The following is a 26,208-nucleotide window of genomic DNA, read 5'->3' on the forward strand; positions in this document are numbered from 1 at the left end:
TTTTTAATTTTTTTTGGCTACAGCTTGACATTTTGAGATGTTTTTGGACCTGGGCTGTGGAGTTGGTCAGTCTGAAACAAACCGACTCCTAAAGTATATAATACATTGGGTACAGTAGTACAATGCAGGACGTGCTACAAATGTTTTCATAAGAATTTGGGAGAGTTTGACATGTCCCATAAATGTCTGTTCTTTTCCCTGATCTAAGGATCTCACTACATGCTCAGTAGTGACCAGTGCTGTGGAATCAGAGTCAAGGAAATGGAGGAGTCGGAGGTTTGGCCTGTTTCAGACGATTCGACAAATGCAACCTTTTAAAAATCTGCCAACTTTTTGGGGAAAAGTCCTCCAGTCCCTCTTGTAGTGATATTATGCACTCCTGAAAATTTTGCACAATTTTGGCAAAACATGATACTTATGTTACAAAGGTTAAAAATAAATAAATAATAAGGAATCATTTTTTATTTTGTACAAAATTTGTGAACGTATACCATTTTGAAGATTTTGGACCAAAAGGAGAAAAAAAAAAAAAAAAAAAAAAAAGGGTTGGAAGGAGGCGGATGGTATTAAAAAATTAAACATGAACCCCTCACAAATGACGAATTGGCCTTTAAAATTTTGCCCTATATTTACTGCATCTATACAGCTCTATTCCCAGCAGAGACCGAAAGATTGTAAAGAATAGCAGGAACAGAAGACTAAGAAATCCCATTCCGTGAAATCCAGCAAATAAAGATGCAAAAGAAAAAAGAAAATGCTATTGGGCTATTTATGCCACTGTACGGGCATCGTGTTTGGGTCAATAAAATTTCAAATAACCCAAACATCTGAATTTTAGGTCCAGAGATACAAAGGGTTGGAGGCAGCAGTAATAAGCTGGGATAATAATGATGCCACACAGAATATGAAGCCTCTGGGCTACAGAGATTGCCTGTCGCTCTGCCAGCCCGGCGGCTGTGGATGAGCTCACCCCATGATATACACTGGTTACGTGAAACCACAGTGACCTCAGAGCGATACCAGCATACCTACAGTCCACAATGACACATCCGCATTACCAGGGATCCTCCCTGTATAGAGTTACACTCAAGTCCTGGAGAACAAGAGCTGATTACATCAGTGACAGGGAGACGGTACACTGCTTAGAAAAACCTCACGTGGCACCTGGGGACGTGTACACTGCCTTGTACCGTATCTGACCAGGAATGGCAAATAACATGGCGGAAAGTAATAGGACACCGGTATAGTCAGGACAACTTTTATCCTGTCCGAAAACCTGTAAAGCACCGACCCGCAGCTGAGAGTATAGTACAATACTATATAAACAACGTAAAGCCAACATCAACATAAGACTTAACCCCTTAAGGCCCTTTTACATTTAGCGATGCACCAGCGATCCGACGAGCGATCCGACCCGGTCAGGATCGCTGGTGCATCGCTAAATGATCGCTAGTGAGCTTTCATACAGAAAGATCTCACAGCGATGCAGCAGCGACGCAGCAGCGACGCAGCGCACGATACTTACCATTCACACACAGCGATCCAGACGTCCTCCCGCCCGCCTCCACGCGTCGCTCGTCGTCACAGCAGGAAGTCTCAGCAGGAAGCGCCCGACGAGAAATGGAGCCGGACATTCTCGCGCGATCAGCGATGGACAGCGGGGGAGCCGGTCGCTGGTAAGTATCACACATAGCGATATCGCTAGCAATATCGCTATAACGTCACAAAACCAGTGACGTTTTAGCGATATTGCTTAGTGTAAAACCCCCTTTAGTGACAGTCAATTTTTACCTTAATGACTAAGCCAATTTTTTACTATTCTGACCACTGTCACTTTATGAGCTCATAACTCTGGAACGCTTCAATAGATCCCAGTGATTCTGAGATTATTTTTTCGTGACATATTGTACTTCATGATAGTGGTAAATTTTCATTCATATGATTTGTATGTTTATGAAAAAAAAAAAAATTTGGAAAATTTTCAAACTTCACCATTCTAAAAACTGCACCCCCTCAAGGTGCTCAAAACCACATTCAAGAAGTTTACTAACTCTTCAGGTGCTTCACAAGAACTAAAGCAATGTGGAAGGAGAATGTTAACATCTTTTTCCAAAAAATTTACATTAGACCCAAACTTTATTTTCACAAGGGTATCAGGAGAAAATGGACCACATAATTTGGTGAGCAATTTCTCCTGAGCACACAGATACCCCATATGTGGGGGAAATCCACTGTTTGGAGCATGGCAGGACTCAAAAGGGAGAGAGCACGGTTAGACTTTTTGAATAATAAAAAAAAAAATTGTCTGGAATCAATGGCGGGCAACATGTCTCGTTTGGAGAGCCCCTGATGTGCCTAAACAGTGGAAACCCCCCCACAAGTGACCCCATTTTGGAAACCACACCCCTCAAGGCGTTAGTGGGCATTTTGAACCTACAGGTACATAATAGAATTTGATAACATTAGGTCTACATATAGAATATGTCGTCATTAGTGTTCAGGGCAAGTGCTCGCTACTGCAGTTTGAATAGGGTGCTTGGGTATGCACCAAATATCATGGGCAATCGAGTTACATGCTCAAGTCCCTGTCCCGCATGTTTCGAGGCCAATAGACACTGCCCAAAAAAAACCAAAAAACACCAACATGAGAGGATCAGCGAGGCAAACTTGAGTAGCGAGCACTTGCGCTCAACACTAGCAGTCATATCGTCACCATTTCTTTTTACTTTTAAAAATCCCTCAATTCTAACTCCAACCCTAACCCCAACCCCATCACAACCCTAACCACAGCTCTAACCCCAACCCCAGCTCTACACCCCAACCCCATCCTTAACCCCAACACAACCCTAACCCCAGAGAATGGAAAAAAATTACAATATTATTTTTATCTAACTAAGGTGATGACAAAAAGGGGGGGAGGGGGGTGTTTGATTTACAATTTTTTTTTATTCATTTTGATCACGGTGATAGGGTCTATCACGGTGAACAAAATGAACCAATAGGGAAAAATCTCCTATTGTTGCCCAGTACTGGCCGGCAGATCTCAGTGGGCGCACTACGCATGTGACCGCCATTTTCTTCTAGGAAGATGACGTGGAGGTCCAGGGGATGGAGCAGGACGGCCCAGGGGACCCCATTCCTCTCTTCTCTGACATGCTAGATCATATTAGAGGAGAGAGAAATAAAAAAAATAAAAATAAAAATCAGACTTTGTGATCACCGTTATTTGGTGAATAAGAGAATCATGACAGGGGACTGTAAAAACTGGCCCTGATTTTGTTCTCCAGGGTGTTTGCTACCCCGGTAGCAAGACCACGGAGATTTTCCGACACTGGGGGGAGCTATACCCTAATTTCTCAGCACCGTTAAAATGTGGCGCTGAGGAATAAGTACCCTTAACTGCCGCCGTTAAAAGGCATATTGGTGGTCATTAGGAAGACGTTAAAGGGGTTGTCCGGGGTTTTCACATATTCTCAGTACATATCTGGGCTGCAGAATTATGACAATAAGTAATTTACTTTCTGTCACTAGTTTGCACGGTTTTCAGTGACACAGAGCTGTCTCATTCACACAGCAGAGGCTTTGTCACACAACAGATTACATCAGTGACTGCCATCCCCTGTGCAGATTAGAATACAGGACGATTTTCCCTCCTCCTCACTGGTTTCACTTTCTATAGATATAGATAACTGTGTGTGTCTGGGGGAGGAGCAGCTGGGTGGTCTGCTCTCTGCACTGAGGCTGCTGGAGGGGAAGAATTCCTTACTGTGTGATGAGGGCGGCTTCATGTGGACGGGCAGGGCCTGTAGCTATGGAGGGTGGGCATGTTTAGAGTAGGAGGTTACGACTAGTTCTCATTTCAGTGCCATAACATCCCCCCCCCTTGGACGTTCTGTTCAGAATATCTAGAAAACCGTGCAAACTAGTGACAGAAAGTAAATTACTTATTGTCATAATTCTGCAGCCCAGATATGTACTGAGATTATGTGAAAAGCCCAGACAACCCCTTGAAAGGGGTATTTCCACCATTTACATAAATGTATGAAAATGCAGGTCCCACAGCTGGATGCACATGTATGGCTCAAAGCTGGTAGCAGACATCTGAAACTGAACCTGATGTGAAGGACGTCTAAACCATAATAGGTATAATACACAAGTCATTTAAACCACAACTTCAGTACATAAAAATATCTCTGCTTTTACCGTTTTGGAGGGGGGTTGTTCTTCTGCTCTTCCTGTTGTGTTAAACCTACTGATGTGAAAACTTCAGACACCTCCTAACTCATGAGCGAATACATCTGCTTTCACTGCACCCATTTCAATAACAGTGGTCCCTTGTTGACAGCGGTGAGGAATTGATACTGGTTTAATTTCGTTTTACCAGATAAAGGCGGCCATAGGCATTGCATGTGTCAGATCAGAAACGTGCAGCAGGTTCAAGCCAAGGGTCATCACTGCTGGGCCTGGAGAGGGACTTACTAGAAAATGACTGTATATGCAGAGAACTGTATCTTGTACACCAAAGATATAAAACCTCAGCGCTAAAAAGTGAAAGTGTAATAAAAAACGATAGGTATTTTAATGTTTTTTTTTCACAGCGAGGATTACAATGACTTGATAACACCTCTATATACAGTAGATAACACAGAATCCACCATTCACAATAGGTGATGTCACAGCTCACCTCCTTCCCCTGTACATATACACTAGATAACACAGGATCCACCATTCACAATAGGTGATGTCACAGCTCACCTCGTCCCCTCCTGTACAATGACTGATAACACCTCTATATACAGTAGATAACACAGGATCCACCATCCACAATAGGTGATATCACAGCTCACTGCCTCCTCTTGTACAAGGACTTTTGCACTGATTAGAGAATGCTCAGATAATACTTCTATAGAAACAAATAGGAAGCAATAAACTGATCCAGACCCCATGTCCATTTGCCAACAGGACGAAGTCTAGCCCAAAGGGTACGTTAACACTAGGTGTTTTTTTTTCTGCAGCAAAATCTGATGAGAGGAATTTGCGGCTGAGTGAAGTCCTTCGGGCAGGCGCAATGAGAAATGCGGATCCAGCCGCCCGAAAAAACGTTGCATTGTCCGTCCGGGCATGTCGGCAGACGCCAAAATTTTGGCGGATCCGCAAAAAACTGGATCCAACGGATGGCCATCCGTCAAGATCCGCCGGTAATGCAACTCAATGGGAAAAAAACGGATCCGCCAAGCAAAATGGCGGATCCGTTTTTTTTTTGCAAAACGGCGGATTTTGACTGATGGTAACATACGGATGTGTGAAACAGGCCTTAAAGAAACACCTATACATAGGGATGATTTGTAACCAAGTCTGCTACTATTTGGTGTTGTAACCATTATTATACCTATCTTCGCTTTAAGGCTATGTGCCCACATTGCAGAAAATTTCTGCTCAAAAACCTGAATCCCTTCCCAGAAACCGCACCTATTTTTCCCGCGGCGGTTTTTGCGCGTTTTTGATGTGTTTTTTTCCGCATCGGTTTCAAACCGCATGGAAGAAGCCAAAACCGTGGAAAAATCTGCAAAATTAATTAGCATGCTGCGGTTTTTACCGCGATGCGTTTTTTTCGCGGTAAAAAACGCATCAATGTGTACAAAATGCGCAAGATGCATAGAAATGACTGGGAAGCTTATTTTTAGCGTTTTTATAGTGAAAACCGCGGTAAAAACAGCTAAAAAAAACGCTGTGTGTGAACACAGCTTCAGACTATTTATGGCTACATCATCTTTGTAATCAATGAGGTTTACTGATATATGAATTTTTACCTGCTCCTTGTTGGTGCTGCTTGTTCTTTGGTCCTTTGGGCTCATGATCATGCACTATTGGCACTTTTTTAGATGTGCATAATGTGTAATTAAATGTTTCCATATATGTGAATAAAGTTTTTTTTTGGCATGTTCAGTATACGCTCTTTTCTTTTCATAAAGTTTCAAGCATATTTGCGTAGAACACCTATTTTTATTTTATTAAAAATAGATCAGGTTCAAGTATTTATCACTTTTGGTAGCATGCCGGAGAAATATATTTAATTTTCTTTTTTTTTTAAAGACAACATACAGCACAGGCCACACAGGGTCTAGCTGCAAAATCTGTTCTGTATTTATCCAGGCACTTGCGCAGCCTATTTGGACTTGGCTCATTTTGTACAGGATCTCCGCATCCAATAGTAAGGAAATAACAGACAGCAATGTATTTTGGCTTATGCCGCTTGCTCCAGCTCCCATTATAAGCACAGACTTTCATTACAACAGACTCTGGCAGGTAGCCACCCAGGTCTCAATAGTCAAGCAAGAAGGTTTCGGCTGTCTATTCACAGCACCTGTCCTGTTTGTGGTTTCTGGATATTCTATTATTACTCAATTACCTAAACACTTCACTTGCCTCATGTGCCTGTAAGAGCAAAAACACCAATGACTTACATACGGACGATATGGCTTTAACCCCTTTACCCCAAGGGTGGTTTGCACGTTCATGACGGGCCAATTTTTACAATTCTGACGACTGTCCATTTATGAGGTAATACCGGGGCTGTGGAGTCGGTGCTCATTTTGGTGGAGTCGGTATAAAATGGACCGACTCCTAAAATATATAATAAATTGGGTACGTTAGTTCAATGCAGAATGTGCTGAATATTTTTTCATAGGAATTTGGGAAAGTTATGAAATGTCCTATAAATGACTGTTCTATTCCTGATCTAAGGCTACATTCACACTGTGTTTTTCCTGCACTTTTTGAGGATACGTTTTTCAGTTGCAAAAGCAGATCAGCTTTTTAAAAAACTGCATCACCTGAAAGGTTTTGGAGCTCATAGATAATGTTTTCAATAGCAAAAGATGATAAGAAATCTGCTCTATATATCCAGTTATCCATATCTGTATCCATATCATATCTGTACCAAAAAGAATGAAAGCCGGATAGCACACAGACTAAGGCTATGTGCCCACGTAGCGTTTTGAAACGCTCACTAAAAACGGGACTCCTTCCCAGAAATCGCGCGTTTTTTTCCACGCGATTTTACCGCGATTATGATCGCGATTTTCGCGTGCGATATTCAAGCACTTTCCAAGCGATTTGAAGCATCGCTTGGAAAGTGATTGACAGGTTGGTCACACTCGTCAAACAGTGTTTGACAAGTGTGAGCAGCTTTTTAATATTGAGGCCGCCTATGCGGCATCAATAGTAAAAGATAGGATGTTAAAATGCTAAAAAAAAAATAAAAAAAATCGGGGTATATTTACCTTCCGGCGTCCCGCGCTGCATTCCCGGGCCTCAGCGTTCCCAGCGATGCCTTGCGAGACCTGTGATGACGTTGGTCTCACGTTACTATAGTGATCTCACGAGACCGCTAGAGTCACGCGAGACTACGTCATTACAGGACCTTGCCGCAAGGCATTACTGGGAACGCTTAGGCCGGGAATGCAGCGCGGGACATCGGAAGATAAATATACCCCGATTTTTTATTTTTTATTTTTTTTTTTACAGGGGTATGGCACCCAGGGCCTGGAGGACAGTCTCCTCTCCTCCACACCGTGGGTACCAACCGCACATGAGACGCTTAACTTCCCGCATGGTGGGCATAGCCACATGTGGGAAGTAAGCGATTCTCATGCATTCCTATGGGTGCGGAATCGCGGCAATTCTTTGCGATTCCGCACAAAAAAATGAGCATGCTGCGATTTTTTCTGCGATGCGATTCCGCCGCGGAAAAAAGCGCAGCATTAGCACAGCATGTGCGGCATGCCATAGGAATGCATGGGGGGCGTTCTGTACACGATTTTTAAACGTTTTCGCGCCGAAAATCGCGGCAAAAACACTTAAAAATCGCTACATGGGCACATAGCCTTACACTGCTTTATTTTTTAGCACCAGTCAGGGACACCTCATAGCTGCCCAAAAGGACGCCCAGGACAGGCATTGCTCGTCTTCAGTAACATCAAAATCAACTGATAGTTGGAATAAATAGACTGCATTCATCACCACATCGTCTTAAGGTGCAGGCTTTATTTTCAAGTGTAGGGGTGTACAGTATGAGGTTCTGCAGCAGCTGAGGTGTGCAGTATGAAATTCTGCGGAACAGCATGAGGTTCTGCCCCCCCCTAGGTTTGATCCTGGCTACGCCCATAGTGTGAATGTAGCCTGAGGATCTAGGCTTTGTCTTAGCTGAGATAAGTCATAGTGTATATATATATATTACAGACCAAAAGCTTGGACACACCTTCTAATTCAAAGAGTTTTCTTTATTTTCATGACTATGAAGTAGATTCACTGTGAAGGCATCAAGACTGTGAATTAACACAAGTGGAATTATATAATTAACGAAAAAGTGTGAAACAACTGAAAATATGTCTTTTATTCTAGGTTCTTCAAAGTAGCCACCTTTTGCTTTGATTACTGCTTTGCACACTCTTGGCATTCTCTTGATGAGCTTCAAGAGGTAGTCACCGGAAATGGTTTTCACTTCACAGGTGTGCCCTGTCAGGTTTAATAAGTGGGATTTCTTGCCTTATAAATGGGGTTGGGACCATCAGTTGTGTTGTGCAGAAGTCTGGTGGATACACAGCTGATAGTCCTACTGAATAGACTTAGAATTTGTATTATGGCAAGAAAAAAAGCAGCTAAGTAAAGAAAAACGAGTGGCTATCATTACTTTAAGAAATGAAGGTCAGTCAGTTCGAAACATTGGGAAAACTTTGAAAGTGTCCCCAAGTGCAGTGGCAAAAACCATCAAGCACTACAAAGAAACTGGCTCTCATGAGGACCACCCCAGGAAAGGAAGACGAAGAGTCACCTCTGCTGTGGAGGATAAGTTCATCCGAGTCACCAGCCTCAGAAACCGCAGGTTAACAGCAGCTCAGATTAGAGACCAGGTCAATGCCACACAGAGTTCTAGCAGCAGACACATCTCTACAACAACTGTTAAGAGGAGACTTTGTGCAGCAGGCCTTCATGGTAAAATAGCTGCTAGGAAACCATTGCTAAGGACAGGCAACAGCAGAAGAGACTTGTTTGAGCTAAAGAACACAAGGAATGGACATTAGACAAGTGGAAATCTGTGCTTTGGTCTAATGAGTCCAAATTTGAGATCTTTGGTTCCAACCACTGTGTCTTTGTGCGACGAAGAAAAGGTGAATGGATGGAGTCTATGTGCCTGGATCCCACTGTGAAGCATGGAGGAGGAGGTGTGATGGTGTGGGGGTGCTTTGCTGGTGACACTGTTGGGGATTTATTCAAAATTGAAGGCATACTGAACCAGCATGGCTACCACAGCATCTTGCAGCGGCATGCTATTCCATCCGGTTTGTGTTTAGTTGGACCATTATTTATTTTTCAAACAGGACAATGACCCCAAACACACCTCCAGGCTGTGTAAGGGCTATTTGACCAAGAAGGAGAGTGATGGGATGCTACACCAGATGACCTGGCCTCCACAGTCACCAGACCTGAACCCAATCGAGATGGTTTGGGGTGAGCTGGACCGCAGAGTGAAGGCAAAAGGGCCAACAAGTGCTAAGCATCTCTGGAAACTCCTTCAAGACTGTTGGAAGACCATTTCCGGTGACCACCTCTTGAAGCTCATCAAGAGAATGCCAAGAGTGTGCAAAGCAGTAATCAAAGCAAAAGGTGGCTACTTTGAAGAACCTAGAATGTAAGACATGTTTTCAGTTGTTTCACACTTTTTTGTTAATTATATAATTCCACATGTGTTAATTCATAGTTTTGATGCCTTCAGAGTGAATCTACAATTTTCATAGTCATGAAAATAAAGAAAACTCTTTGAATGAGGTGTGTCCAAACTTTTGGTCTGTACTGTATATATGTAATCGATATTATACAGTGTATTACATATTTACAATTTATTACAGTTTTTGGTGTTCTAAAGTTGTATTCCAATAAATAGATATGTTCTACCTAAATATCTTGATTATTGGATCATAGAAATGATTAAATGTCTGGTGTTCACATTGTACTACAATAAATTTATCACTTAAATATAAGCAATATTTGTGGGAGTCGGAGTCGGTGTAAGGGAAATTGAGGAGTCGGAGTCGCAGGTTTGGCTTACCGACTCCACAGCCCTGGTAATAACTCTGGAACGCTTCCATGGATCCCGGTGATTCTGACATTGTTTTCTCGTGACATATTGTACTTCATGATAGTGGTAAAATTTCATTCATATATCTTGCGTTTATTTGTGAAAGAAAACGGAAATTTGGCAAAAATTTTGAAAACTTCGCAATTTTCCAACTTTTATGCCTTTAAATCACAGAGATATGGCACACAAAAAACTTGATAAGTAACATTTCCCACATGTTTACTTTACATCAGCACAATTTTGGAACCAAAATTTTTTTTTGTTAGAAAGTTATAAGGGTTAAAATTTGACCAGCGATTTCTCATTTTTGCAACACCATTTTATTTTTACGGACCACATCATATTTGAAGTCACTTTGAGGGGTCTATATTATAGAAAATACCCAAAAGTGACACCATTCTAAAAACTGCACCCCTCAAGGTGCTCAAAACCATATTCAAGAAGTTTATTAACCCTTCAGGTGCTTCACAGGAATTTTTTGAATGTTGAAAAAAAAAAAAATTGAACATTTAACTTTTTTTTCCCAAAAAAATTACTTCAGGTCCAGTTTTTTTTATTTTACCAAGGGTAACAGGAGAAATTGGACTGCAAAAGTTATAGTGTAATTTGTCCTGAGTATGCCGATACCTGACATGTGGGGGGAAACCACTGTTTTGGCGCATGGCAGAGCTCAGAAAGGAAGGAGTGCCGTTTGACTTTTTCAATGCAAAATTGGCTGGAATTCAGATCGGACGCCATTTCACGTTTGGAGTGCCCCTGATGTGCCTAAACAGTGGAAACCCCCCACAAGTGACCCCATTTTGGAATCTGTGCAATTTGTCCTGAGTACGCTGATACCCCAAATGTGGGTGTAAACGACTATTTGGGCGCATGGCAGAGCTCGGAAGGGAAGCAGCGCCATTTGACTTTTTTGGCTGGAATTGAGATCGGACGCCATGTCGCGTTTGGAAAGCCCCTGATGTGTGGAAACCCCCACATATGACAACATTTTGGAAACTAGACCCCCCAAGGAACTTATCTAGATGGGTGGTGAGAACTTTGAACCTCCCAGGTCTTCACAGAAGTTTATAACGTACAGCCGTAAAATTAAAAAATCATTTTTTCCACAAAAATGATCTTTTCACCCCCAATTTTTATTTTCCCAAGGGTAACAGGACCCTAAAAGTTATTGTGCAATTTGTCCTGGGTACGCTGATACCCCACATGTGGGGGTAAACCACTATTTGGGCGCATTGGCAGAGCTCGGAAGGGAAGCAGCGCCATTTGACTTTTTGGCTGGGATTGGACGCCATGCAGAGTTTGGAAAGCCCCTGATGTGCCTAAACAGTGGAAACCCCTCACAAATGACACCATTTTGGAAACTAGACCCCCCAAGGAACTTATCTAGATGTATGGTGAGCACTTTGAACCCCCAATAGCTTCACAGAAGTGTATAACGCTCGGGCGTGAAAAGATCATATTTTTTCCACAAACATGATGTTTTAGTCCCCATTTTTTTATTTTGCCAAGGGTAACAGGAGAAATTGGACCCCAAAGGTTGTTGTCCAATTTGTCCCGAGTACACAGATACCCCATATGTGGGAGAAACATGGATTTTTGTGAGTACTCACCGTAAAATCCTTTTCTCCGAGATGCTCACTGGGGGACACTTTGGGTGTATGCTTCTGCCGTTACGAGGCTGACACTAATTGAAAAAAAGAGGTTCGATCCTCCTGCGCAGTATACACCCTCGCCCCTATTGCGGGCGGAAATCAGTTTGGTGCCAAAGCAGTAGGAGGACAACAAATCAGCCTTAATACAGGTACAACATGTCAAAAAACACCACCCTTATCTCAAATTAGTAAATGCACATAAATTTAAGCAAAACAAGAGCCAACTGGCTATTAGGGTGGGTGCTGTGTCCTCCAATGAGCGTCTCGGAGAAAAGGATTTTACGGTGAGTACTCACAAAAATCCATGTTTCTCCATCGCCTCATTGGGGGACACAGATACTGTGGAACGTCCTAAAGCAGTCCCTGGGTGGGAGATTGACTCACCGATCCAAGCTATATATGCCTCTTTTGTTTAAAGGTGCGCCACCGCTGCTTGGAGAATCCTTCAACCCAGGCTCGCATCCGTCGAAGCCGGAGTATGACTATTACAATGTCTGGCAAATGTGTGCAGGCTGGATCAGGTTGCTGCTTTGCAAGCCTGTTCTGTCGAAGCCTGATGCCGAAGCGCCCAAGAGGCGCCCACTGCCCAAGTAGAGTGCGCTCTGATCCCTGCTGGAATCGGCGTGCCTCTAATGCGGTAGGACTCCTAAAAAGTCAAACAAAAAACCATCTGGCTATGATCGATTTTGAGGCAGCGAGTCCCTTTCTGCGCCCTTCAGGGAGCACGAACAGCGTGTTAGTCTGACGAAAGGGAGCCGTCCTCGCCCCGGTCTAACGTGTGACGAGCCTCTTCCACACGGTGCACCGGTGCTGGACAAAATGAAGGCAAAACAACATCTTCATTAATGTGAAAAGAGGACACGACCTTCGGCAGAAAAGGAGGGGTTGGTCTGAGCACCCCTTATCCTTATGGAAAATGAGGAACGGAGGTCGGCCGGATAGTGCAGTCAGCTCTGAAAACCCGCCTGACAAAAGTGATGGCCACTAGGAACGCCACTTTCCAGGAAAGGGACCTCAAAGAAACCTCCTGAAGCGGTCCCAAAAAGGAGCTTCCTGCAGAACCCATAGGACCAGGTCAAGGTCCCAGGCATCCATAGGCACCTTATAGGGAGGTACCAAGTGGGAGACTCCCTGGATGAAAGTCTTAAGCTGTAACCTGGTAGCCATTCTGCACTTGACCAGGACGGATAAAGCAGATATTTGTCTCCTGAGGGAACTTGGGCCAGGCCCAAGTCTAGGCCCGACTGGAGAAAAATCAAGATGTTGGGGATCAAGAATCTCAGTGGAGAAACACCGCGTCCTCGACGCCAAGCGAAGAACACCCTCCAGGTGTGGTGGTAAATTCGTGCTGAGGTCGACTTCCGGGCGCTAACTATTGTAGCGACCACCTTGCTCCCAAACCCTGCCTGGGTTAGAATCCAAGATTAACTGGCCATGCCGTCAAACACAGGGCCACTGAGCTCGAGTGGCAAAATCGGCCCTTGAGAAAGTAGCTCTGGGCGCTCTGGCAGTCGCCAAGGAACGTCGGCAAAAAGGTGCATTAGATCTGCGTACCACGCTCAATAGGACCAGTCTGGGGCCAGCCGGATCGCCGGAACCCCTTCCCTCTTGATCCTTTTGATGACTCTCGGCAGTAGCGACAGCGGGGGAAATAGATATGGGCGGCGACACTGGCTCCATGACAGAACCACTGCGTCCGATTGCCTGCGGATCCCTGGCCCGAGCGCTGCATGTGGGCACCTTGGCATTCACTCCTGAAGCCAACAGATCCACATCTGGTGTTCCCCGTAGTTACAAAATCTGCTGGAAGACTTCGGGATGTAGAGATCATTCTCCGGACACAGGACCCTGAGAAAGTCTGCTGCCCAATTTTCCACGCCCGGGATGTGAGCTGACGAGATCACAGAGTGGTTTGACTGACCCACTGAAGAACGTGCCCCACCCCGCACAGGGTTTCTCTGCTGCGGGTGCACCCTTGATAGTCTATATAGACCACCGCCGTGGCTTTGTCCGATTGAATTTGAACAAGGCGACCTGCTAGATGAAACTGTTGCAGAGCCATACAAACTGCACGTATCTCGACTAGCTGGGTCGGGAGGAGAGCCTCTTGCGGGGACCACCGCCCCTGGGTCGTGTGGTGGCGAAAACCCTGCTCCCCAGTCGAGGAGACTGGCTTTGGTTGTCATCACCAACCAATGGTCTGGGCAAAAAAGGACTTCCCCTGGGACAGAGGGGGACTGGTTATCCACCATTCGAGCAACTCCCTGACTTGACAGGATCGCCGGCCCCGCTGAACGAACGTGAACGGAATTCTTGTCCCAAGCTGACAAGAGGGCGCACTGCAGGGGGCGAAGATGGAACTGGCGAACGGTAACACTTCTATTGCCGCCACCATTTCCCTTAGAATCCTCATCCTGAACCAGATGGAATGAGGGACTGGTTGGCAAAGTGTCCAGACTCCCTCTGAAGAGTAAGCGCCTCTTCCTGAGGAGAACTACCAGCCCCCGGCAAGTGTCAAGGATCCTTCCTAAGAAGAAAAACCTCTGAGCTGGCACAAGAGATGACTACCTCGCGCCGACCAACCACCCTAAGCGGCCAAGAGTATCCAGTGTGATGTTGATATTTTCCTCGCATGCCGTATTGAAGGGCCCTTAACTAAGAGGTCATCCAAGTAAGGCAAAAATGACTATGCCTCAAGAATGTAGCATGGCCATGACAACTGTCATAACCTTTGTGGACACTCTGGGAGCCTTGGCTAGCCCGAAGGGTAGTGCTATGAACTGAAAATGTCGACCATTGATGTCGAAGCGCAGAAACCTCTAATGAGCAGGAAAAATGGGCTCGCCACCTGATGAATGCACTCATTCTCAGCCTAGAATGGCCGGTGGCAATGTGCAGATATGCTTTCTGGATATCTATTGAGGCCAAGTATATTCTCTCCGCTCCATGGCCGATATGACTGACCGGAGAGACTCCATCCGGAAATGTCTGATGCTGACGAACCTGTTCAGAAGCCTCAGGTCCAAGACAGGTCTGACAGACCCGTTCCCATTTTGTGAACCGCAACCAGCTTGGAATCGAAACCCTGAGCTCTTTCGTGTTCTGGCACGGAAACAATGACTCCGTTGTACAGGAGCGATTCGATGGTCCTTAATAGAGCCCTTGCCTGGGTATCCACCCTGGGAAGACGAGCAAAGGAAAACCGTCTTGGAGGGCATCTGACAAATTCTATTTTGTAAACCTGAGGCCACCAACTCCTTTACCCACATGTCGCGTGCAACATTAAACCAGACGTGGCGGAATCAGAGTAGACGGCCGCCCAACTTGCCGGTGTCATCTGGCAAACGCCTTGAGTCATTTAGCTGACTAACCTTGGGATCTGGATCCCCTTGATCAGGGCTGCTGAGTCCGCATTCCCCTCAATGGGTTGGATCTAAATGAGATCTGCCGCTCCCTATCCTGGTTGGGGCGGCCTGAAGCGGCGAAATTGGCCGCTGTGGTCCACCCGGGGTTGCGAAAAGATCGAAAATGTGCCTGAAAAGGGTGCAAAAAAGGCGGTTTGACCCTTTGCTGAGGGAGAAAAAATGCTCTTTTCTCCTGCGGAGTCAGAGATAAGCTTATCCAACTTATCTCCAATAAACGGCACCATTGATCATAAGGCAGAGAAGTCAAGGACTTCTTGAAAGCAGAATCGTCCCGCCATCCATAGTGCTCTTCTGATAGAAATTGCGTTAGCGGCACCAAGTGCTGAGCAATTAGCCGCATGCAAGGACGCAATGATTACATAGTCCCAGGTCCACCGCCATCTGCCTCGCGATCTCCGATATCTCGGCAGGTAGCTCTCGCTTCTGCGTGACCCTGCTTTACGATCCTGACCATGAAATCATGGCCTTGGCTACCCAAGTTTCTGCAAGCAAGGGAGAGGGCGCTGATCCTGACACCTCATTTACTGAGCAAGAAGCTCTTTATGAGGCGATCTATGGAATCCTTAATAGAGGAACCACTAGAAACAAAACAACAGGGTTTTAGTGGCTAGACGCGACACCGGTGGAACCACCATCGAAGATTTCATCCATTTCTTACGGATGTACGGCAAATGGATACCTTACTTCGAGTGCCTTTTGACCCGAGAAACCCCCTTCTGGTCGTTCCCTGAGTCGCTGCACCATGTCTTCAAACTCAGGATCAGAGGAACCAATTCCGTGCCCGCTTCATTCGCTTAAACGCCACCTTATGGCCTAAAAGCCTAACCATCCTTAATCCTCAAGTTATGACCGACGGCTTCTATGAGCCTGTCCACTATCTCACATGACCCCGGAGAATCCAGGTCAAGGTGTCTGTCTGAGTCGACCTGAGGTCTGCTCGCTATCAACCACTAGTGACGGGGAGCGAGAAGCAGGACTTACGGATGCCACAGCACTGGATGGATTGGGCGACACCACGAGGATTCCTTCCACCGGGTCTGCCTAAAGTACGAGCGGCCCCTGCAGGCCGAAGGCTCTAGTGAGGTGGAGGTCCCCTCTAAGGCCGATTAGTCACTGTCCCTGCCCCTATCTGGGGCCTGACGGAACTCGATTGCCCTCATACTGTGACAGAGATAGGGCCCACTCCGGGGGGCTTGCACATTGGTCGCGTCACAGGGGAGGGCTCCTGGGCGCGATCGGGCTTACAGGCTTCGCATAATTTTTGGCTCTGGCATGTGGCAAAAAAATTAACCCCTTCAGAAATGCTTGCGGCATAAGGGAACGCGATCTAACTTTTCCAATCATATTGCAGTCAGGCCTAAACCAAATGAGGGTTGAAGGGAAGGGAGGAGGGGAAGAAAATGCCACCTTTAATCGTAGCGAGCCTCCAAGATCGTAGCCACACTTAGCACGTGCTCCTGTCCTCTGCGCTGCCCCGCGCTCCTGTCCTCCGGTTAGGGCGGGCCATTCCTCTCCCAGCCGCGGCCTACCTGCCATGAAGCCAGGGGCTCAATTTGTTCGGCGCCCGCCCTAGCCAGGGGGCGGCGCTGGGAATGACGTCACACTGGAGGCGGGACTTCCGCCCGCGGCCCAGTCACGGCCAATGCCGCAGACTAAATTTTGCCTGCACGACCACTTGCCCGCCGCGGGAGGGGAGAAGGGGGGGGGGGGGGGGAGCCAGGCTGGCGGCATGCAGGCCGAAGGCTCCAGTCCCTGCCGCCGGAACCAACACCTGGCGGAAGGAGGGAGGAAAGAGGAGAGGGAAGGAGGATTGCCCTACACTTCCTAAGATGCCTGGAGCTTCCCGGAACGCTGCCTCAGGCCCTCCCCAGCCCTTCATACCTGACTCCAGCTCTAACCTGTTGCCACCAGGTAGAGGGGTATGGGGTTAGTTTCTGGACGGTGCAGGCACCCTAACTCCATCTAACCCCTTCAGGGGGTGAGGAGAGGGACCGTCCGCCGCCTTGCAGCACCGCTGTCTAGCGTTGGTGGAGCAGTGGGGCCACACAGACTAGTCTTGTGCCTCTGTGCAAGCCCATGGTTTCAAAACCTAGGGGTGGAGAGGGCTAAGTCCGGCATCGCGTCCCACGTCGCGGAAGAGGATACGTAGAGGGACACTCGCACGTGCTCGCCCGTTGTTGGTTTGGGGAAATCGGACCCTTTCAATAGGATCCGTTGCCCCTGTCTCTTCTTCATAAAATAACAAACAAAAATAGATGTCTGGGGAAAAAAGCCCAGATATGTCCCTCAGTGCGGGAAAGGATACGTGGAGACGATACTCAACACGTGCTCGCCCGTTGTTGGTTTGGGGAGATCTGACCCTTTCAGTAGGATCCGTCACCCCTGTCTTATCTTCATGGAAAAAAAGAAGAGAAAAAAAAAAAAAAGTCTGGAGATAACCAGACTTGTGCCTCCAAAGACACTAAGCAAAAAACTGATTTCCGCCCGCAATAGGGGCGAGGGTGTATACTGCGGAGGAGCCAACCTCTTTTTTTCACTTAGTGTTGGCCTCCTAACGGCAGAAGCATACACCCACAGTATCTGTGTCCCCCAATGAGGCGAAGTAGAAAACTACTGTATGGGCACACGTCGGGGCTTGGATGGGAAGTAGTGACGTTTTGGAATGCAGATTTTGATGGAATGGTCTGCGGGTTTCATGTCGCGTTTGGAGAGTCTCTGGTGTGCCTACACTGTTGAAACCCCTCACAAGTGACCACATTTTGGAAACTAGACCCCCCCCCCAAGGAACTTCTCTAGATGTGTGGTGAGCACTTTGAACCCCCCAGTGCTTCACAGAAATTTAAAAATTTTTATTTTCCTAAGGGAAACAGGAGAAATTGGACCCCAAAAGTTGTTTTGCAATTTGTCCTGAGTAGGCTCATACCTCATATGTGGGGGTAAAACACTGTTTGGGTGCATGGCAGAGCTTGGAAGGAGCACCGTTTGACTTTTTCAACGCAGAATTGGGTGGAATTGAGATCAGACGCCATGTTGCGTTTGGAGAGCACCTTATGTGCCTAAACAGTGGAAACTCCCCAATTCTAACTCCAACCCTAACCCCAACACACCCCTAACCCTAATCTCAGCCCTAACCCTAGGGGGAAAATGGAAATAAATACATTTTTTTTTTAAATTTTATTATTTTTCCCTAACTAAGGGGGTGATAAAGGTGGGTTTGAGTTACTATTTATGACGGGTTTTTATGTTTGGCAACTGTCACACGCTAAAGGACGCTTTTTATTGTAAAAATAGTTTTTGCATCACCACATTTTGAAAGCTATAATTTTTCCAGATTTTGACCCACCGAGTCATGTGAGGTCTTATTTTTTGCGGGACGAGTTGACGTTTTTATTGGTACCATTTTCGGGCATGTGACATTTTTTGATCGCATTTTATTCAGATTTTTGGGACGCAGAATGAACAAAAACCAGCATTTCATGAATTTCTTTTGGGGGGTGCGTTTACATCATTCCGCGTGCGGTAAAATTGATAAAGCGGTTTTATTCTTCGGGTCAGTGCGATTACAGCGATACCTCATTTATGTTGTTTTTTTTATGTTTTGGCGCTTTTATGCAATGAAAACAATTTTATATGAAAAATAATTATTTTTGCATCGCTTTATTCTGAGAGCTATAACTTTTTTTATTTTTACACTGATGACGCTGTACAGCGGCTCTTTTTTTGAGGGACAAGATGACGTTTTCATGGGTACCATGGTTATTTTATATCCGTCTTTTTGATCGCGCGTTATTGCACTTTTTGTTCGGCGGTATGATAAAGCATTGTTTATTTTTCTTTTTTAAGGGGTTCGCTAAAGGGGTTTACTAATGGAACAGTTTTATAGTGTGGGTCGTTAAGGACGCGGCGATACTAAATATGTGTACTTTTTTTTAAAAAAACTTTATTACATTGTCCTGGGGGGGGACATCACCGTCTTGTGTCAGATCGCTGATCTGACACATCACACAGCGCTGTGTCAGATCAGCGATCTGACAGGCGCTGCACAAGGCTTCCTCATGCCTGCGCTCTGCAGGCACTGAGGAAGGCACCTTCCTGCAGGCTCCCGCGGCCATAATGGATCGGGGACCTGCAGGGAAGGAGGCCCGCAGAGCAGCGCAGCACATCGCGCTGCGCTGGGGGTCTCAGGGAAGCACGGAGGGAGCCCCCTCCCTGCCGATGCTTCTCTAAACCCCCGGTACACTGCGATCACTGCGGGAGCGCCGCTGATCGCGATGACGTACTATCCCGTCCCCGGTCATAGGAGCCTGGGTACCGTGGACGGGATAGTACGTCAGATGTCAGAAAGGGGTTAAAAAGGTCCTATCAATTGCCCAAAAAACTTAACTAAAAAGCTTATACAAATCCCTGGGCTCCCCCAAATTCTGCCACTTCCCCCCCCCCTATTTTGAAATGGGTCGCTCCAGTGCAGAGCGAGTCCCATTTGTTGCTTTTGGAGACCAGTATGTGAAATCTCTGGTGCGAAAATGACAAAACATTAAAAATTTTGGCGCAACTGAGTTGCGTCTAAATTCTGAGACTTTTCAAAGTTCTTACGCCAGAATTCTGATGTGAAAGTATTTATGAATTCGGTCCACTGAAGTAAAGGCAACCAATATTGGACAAGTGGGAGTCTCTCAGCCCCTATTTGAAGCAACTGTGGCACCCCGCGAGCATTGCATCGTCTACTACATTTAAAAGGCTGCAGCACTCACACGCCACCGTCCGTTCAAACAGGGATTGGGGGTGCAGAGCGTCCAACCCGCACTGATTTAACATTGATGGCCAAGGATAATCAGCAATATCCTAATTTCAGGAAATCCTGTAACCACGATGAGGGCTGCAGAGATTCGCTCAAGCAATAGGACGTCTCATTGAACAGCAGACATTTGGATCAAACACATTCACATCTAGGACTTGTCACAACTAGTGTTGAGCGAGTATACTCGTTGCTCGGGTGGTCTCCGAGTATTTTGGCGTGCTCGGAGATTTCGTTGCCTCAGTTGCATGATTTGTGACTGCTAGACAGCCTGAATACATGTGGAGTTTCCCTAACAAACAGGCATTCCTCCCATGTAATCAGGCTGTCCAGCAGTCGCAAATCATGTAGCTGAGGCAACGAAAACTAAATCTCCGGCACGCCAAAATACTCGGAGACCACCAGTCGGGGAGACCCGAGCAACGAGTATACTCTCTCATCACTAGTCACAACTCTTCCTGTAGACTGTCTGAGAGAACTCACCAGGCTCCAGTTTAATAATCTTCACTGCAGCCAGCTCTCCTGTCTGTAGATTCCTGGCCTGGAAGCAAACACATAAAGGAACAGTTAGTTATTGTGCCTGATCAAAAACAAAAAACACAACATCTCATCATTGTGTTTATGAGACTGCCATTCAGAAGAGGGCGGGCAGCATCCCTCCCATATTGTGACTATGAGACTGCCATTCAGAAGAGGGAGTGCAGCATCCCTCCCATATTGCGACTGAGACTGCCATTCAGAAGAGGGAGTGCAGCATCCCTCCCATATTGCGACTGAGACTGCCATTCAGAAGAGGGAGTGCAGCATCCCTCCCATATTGCGACTGAGACTGCCATTCAGAAGAGGGAGTGCAGCATCCCTCCCATATTGCGACTGAGACTGCCATTCAGAAGAGGGAGTGCAGCATCCCTCCCATATTGCGACTGAGACTGCCATTCAGAAGAGGGAGTGCAGCATCCCTCCCATATTGCGACTGAGACTGCCATTCAGAAGAGGGAGTGCAGCATCCCTCCCATATTGCGACTGAGACTGCCATTCAGAAGAGGGAGTGCAGCATCCCTCCCATATTGCGACTGAGACTGCCATTCAGAAGAGGGAGTGCAGCATCCCTCCCATATTGCGACTGAGACTGCCATTCAGAAGAGGGAGTGCAGCATCCCTCCCATATTGCGACTGAGACTGCCATTCAGAAGAGGGAGTGCAGCATCCCTCCCATATTGCGACTAAGACTGCCATTCAGAAGAGGGAGTGCAGCATCCCTCCCTTATTGCGACTGAGACTGCCATTCAGAAGAGTGCAGCATCCCTCCCATATTGCGACTATGAGACTGCCATTCAGAAGAGGGAGTGCAGCATCCCTCCCTTATCGTGACTATGTGACTGCCATTCAGAAGATGGAGTGCAGCATCCCTCCCTTATTGCAACTAAGTGACTTCCATTCAGAAGAGGGAGTGCAGCATCCCTCCCTTATTGCAACTATGAGACTGCCATCTGGGGGGGGGTGCAGCTGTAGCATCTCTCCTTTATTGTGCCTGTGAGACTGCATGCCATGACAAATAAAGAGGAAACAGAAAGGAGTCATCATGGCTCCAATTACTCTAGAAAGAGCATGCAACTCCAGTATCATTGCAAGAAAAAAAAGCGAAGCGAAACGCGCGTCAGGGGCAGAGGGACTCTATTGCTGTGCAGCGGCAGCAATTTATCTTAATAAAAGAGTTCTGGTAGCAAGTTATATGCCCAAATATGGGCTAAGACACTGTAGGCATTTTAACTATCAGGCTTCACAAATATCAATATTTACCTGTCGCTTGCAAATAAGATTTTGCATTCAGGGAGGAGTCACAGTGTATTGCATGCACATTATTGTGCAGAAGAAACAATTCTATGTTTACCCCCTTCTTTACATTGTATGTACCTGATGTCAAATATTTTTGAGCTGTCCAACTATTAGCACAACTATGGTTATTGGTCCCTCATTCTAACAGCACCTTATTTTGTGTATATCATTTTAAAAAATTTTCAATAAAGTATATTTTTTTTATAAAGAAACTATTACATGCTTCTTGTATGACATTATTGGTAAACAAAAAATTGATGAACTGATTAAGAAGTGTTACATAATTCACTATTTAATAAGGACAAATTTTGTGACTAAACCATATTGCAGAGCGCAAACCTCACAAGATGCAGCAGCAGGGGGATGACTGCATTTCTGACAGGTTTGTTCCTGTTTTATGACCCGGTACAAATATGCATAAGCAACTGATCAACAGTCATCTACTAAAATGTTGGGAGTCTGTGACATCTCTGTTCATCCTGAGCTTCCTGGTTCATTAACTGGCAGAGCAACAAAGGCAGCACAAGTAAAGAGGAGGAAAAGGAAGAAAGTAAATGTCTTAACAATGAAATTTGCCCTTAAGAGCAGTATTGGTTCCCCCCATTCCGCTGGACAACATCTACGCCCGATTCTCCTCTTCCTTGGCCGAAGATTCAATTCATGGGTTTTTCTTTCCTCAGTGGGATGGGAATGACACACAGGTGACAGACACGTAGACATATGAAGGTGGCGTTATAATGTATCAGGAAAATCCTGACACCAAGGATGCAGTAATCAGAATGCAACTTTATATCTAGTAGCACACATTCAGTATTCATCTCCAATTAAGAGACCTTGTCTCCCAAAGGCAACCATATTGTTTGCTCCAGCTGTACAATGAATGCACAACCTCTAGCCAGGGCAGGGACTGCTCAATCGCTGCTTACAGCACACTTAGTACTTGGACACCCATCTCTAAATCTGGTGCAAGCAATTTGTGCGCTCAGTACAGTGTGCAATGCATTAAAAATAGAAGACAATATAACGTACATAAAACAGAAAGTACTGAAAAATTTAAAACCAGTAAAGTGTAATGTAAAGGGTCAGGATCAATGTGCACAGACAGGGTAAACATAGTAAAAGAAAGTTATCAGTGTCGGCACATGTTTCAGACGTGCAGTACACGCAGGCTTGGATCATTACAGAATTTGTGCAAGTTATAGTACTAATGGTTGTTTAGGAAGCATATTCTGGGATCCCAATCTGTAGGAATCGCCCAACATTAGGGATGGATCCAACTAGAGAACAGTGGGTTTTCAGGAGCCAGTTGAAATTTTCAGTTTCCAATCGTTAAGAACTTGTAGAGGTATCAATCATAACCTACACAAAAAGATAGGTGCACGTATCAAAAGAACGAACTTCAAGGACATTTTACACAATTTTTAGCCTTTAGGTCTCCATGTGATGCTTTTTTATTACAATCTAAATTGTGCATAAAGTGAAAAGGAGATATAGCACAAAAAGAAAAACACAGAAAAAGTGCTCCTAAACACTTCCTCCCAGAAATCCATAAAAATCCATGTGCTACTTGGACTCCAAATTGGCTAAGTTAGTTGGAGGAGGGTGGGCGTGAGAGAACTTTCCAAGTTGCATGAAAAACTCCAGTGAAAAGAGGACAGAGCAGTGTCCATAATAAAATCCCAATAAAGCTGCAGATGACTCAGTTATTCAGTGCAAAGATGCAAGTGGCCATAACAAAGGGAACAAGTGGTGGGGGCACGCACTGAAAAGTCAGCTGGTGCTCGAGATGTCCCAGAAGCCTTCTCCTGTCGTGTGCCAGAAGACTTTGGTATTTGGCCTTCCTTGGAATCCCAGCTGCTTACGGATTAGGGTTCAGAAACGGATCCTGCAGAGATATCACCAATGTAAGAGAATATTCCTGGCAAACTCCTTCTGCCATACCGGACTGCAGGCAAACCCCCAAATTCTGGTCATCTAGCATAAGTGATTCATCAAATTAGTTAATTTAAAAAACGTACTTGTTGTTTCAGGTGACTTTTCAGAATAAGGTGTCCTGTGTGTACCAATACCATTTCTGATCATTATATGACTTGTATCCTGCATGATTCACCAGTATTCCCTTCGACGGGACCCATTTTTGGTAGTGTTTTAATTAGTGGGTGCAGACTAGCTCTCCTGTCTCCAATTTCAGAAGCTGCGTGTTCATGGAGTATATTGTACAGCAATATTGAGCAGTGTGGCTGTGAATCCAACATGCTAGAAGCTAGCAACACAGGTCTGTGTCTTTCTTTCTCACTTTGCCCCTGCTCTCCTGATAAACTTCAAAAGGAAACTGTAATCTGATTCCCTCAGTAAGATGGCAATCACCCATGTTTTGACCAAGAAGCTATTCAGAGCGAATTATGAATTTAATCTCATATATTTGCTTGTACTACTATTAATTTATGCAGTTTGTTGAAGAGACAGTGACCACTCAGATCTGGACAGATGTAAAATACTTTGGATCGTTTTAAACTTTACGTGTGAATTATACTATAAAGACACAACCAAGGAATGGCAGTCAATTTTACTAGAAAATGGCTGACATCAGCGGGTTAAGCAGGGACATAGCATCATGCAAAGAAGAAACCTAGCCAACATATGCATCGTCTGTCTATGCAAGTACCAGCCCGTGTCTCCATCACGGGGTTATGGGAGGCAACTGTTTCATTGTCACCAAGACAGGGAGCTGAGTGTTTCTCCGAGAAGCCAGGAAGGTGGTAGACAAATGGGGCCCTGTCACTCTGCAGCTACTGCATATTATCCACACAGGGCCCGCACAATGAATGCACAAAGAATATGCATTTAATTATTATCACATGAGATTCCTACTGTCTAACCATGTGCAGATGTCTAAATCTATCAACCAGTCCCTATGGAAAACCATTGTAACAAGCAAATAATGATAGGATCTACTACAGGAGGTGTCCCCCAAATTCTGCAATAGAACACAGCAGCACAATCCAGTCCTTGCTCCCTTATTGCTGCCATTCAGAAGTTTGGGGAAGCAGAAGACCACCCATGAGGAAGCTGCAACATAATGCTTTGAAAGGAACGGCAGTTGCTCCCGAGGTACTTGCATTCTTAATGAAGGATCTTTTCTTAGAAAGCAGCTTTGTACCTCCTAGAAATTGATATCCACTTGAGTTTTACAAGTGTCTACCATAAATAACAAGGGGAGTAATATGTAATGGCCGTGTTCCCAACTGTAGACCAAGCGGTGCATGGCATCTAATGTTCAGTGCCCCAATAAGAGCCACAGGGAGGGCAGTATTAATCAAGGGACCATTAATGACTGGGAAGCTGGGGCAACCTTGTAACTATAGGAGAACTGGTTTCTATCATTTTGTAGACCCGGCTGGTAAACTCTGAATAAAATGAAGATCCACAAGCATCAAGCATGTTCTGGGGCAGGATGCTCCTCACTCAAGGCCATGTCTGTTGCTAAATTAACTGCATTATGTATTTCGGATTTTGTATCATTTATAACTTTTCCCTATTGTTATTGTAAAATCAGAATTTTTGAGGAATTTTTGGAGTAGATGATTTTCAAGCCCCATCTATAGTAAATGCTGAGAAAAGAATCATCAGGGAGCATGAAGATAATCATTGTGTAGCTGCGAGTGCTGGAGCGCGTGGGGCATATTTCTAGCAGGCTTCCCCTTAATCCATGACTAATTATATAGAGAACAGCTTACTGCGAGCGCACGGTCTGGAAAACATGCCAGATCCCTGCACATCATTCAAAATTACTGGGTCGCAAAACCCATTCATTCAATCAGCACAATACTGCGCCGAGTCACCAACTCCCGAATGGGCATTACCATCTGGCCAACCAACCCCGAATGAGGCTACCAGGGAAACCTCACCAAGACGTCCCCCCAAAGTTACAGTGAAAAGTGGTCTTCCAGGGCACATAATTTATAATGGATAAGGGAAGGGATCCCTACAGCTTCATTCTCAGCTGACGGGACTGTAAATACGAAGATGGCTAAGTGTAGCGCTGGTCTCAGCTGCCCAGGTCAGTACCATGGAGCAGCAGCTCCATTCAGCTCCTCCTGGCAATAATCTTGTAGCCAGAGAAGTAGCAAGGATGATGGAAACCGATCTATCCATTACATACTCAGTGGACAGATTACGGACACAGGAATAATCTTTTCATGAACTTTTCTGCCAAAACAAAAAATAAATAGAACACAACTTTCTGACAGGGAAAGTAGTGACCAAGTTTTACACCCCCCCTCCAAAAGTATCCCATCACATCCGATTGTTCCCAATATGGTGGGATACCTTATAAAATAGAAATAGAATATCCTGCAACAG

General features: G+C 45.5%; 1 protein-coding gene across 1 annotated transcript in view; it reads right to left on the bottom strand.

Annotated features, from left to right (window-relative positions):
• Positions 1-26,208, bottom strand: part of MAP4K5 (mitogen-activated protein kinase kinase kinase kinase 5) — a 119,321-nt gene that overhangs the window by 73,055 nt on the left and 20,058 nt on the right. The window contains exon 2 of the mRNA XM_073577739.1: positions 20,494-20,551. Within this exon, the coding sequence (XP_073433840.1) occupies positions 20,494-20,551 (58 nt within the window). The remainder of the gene's footprint in view (positions 1-20,493; positions 20,552-26,208) is intronic.

The sequence above is a fragment of the Dendrobates tinctorius genome, unplaced genomic scaffold (genome assembly GCF_039654945.1).
Source record: "Dendrobates tinctorius isolate UK_male_01 unplaced genomic scaffold, ASM3965494v1 ptg000057l, whole genome shotgun sequence".
Classification (NCBI taxonomy): domain Eukaryota; kingdom Metazoa; phylum Chordata; class Amphibia; order Anura; family Dendrobatidae; genus Dendrobates; species Dendrobates tinctorius.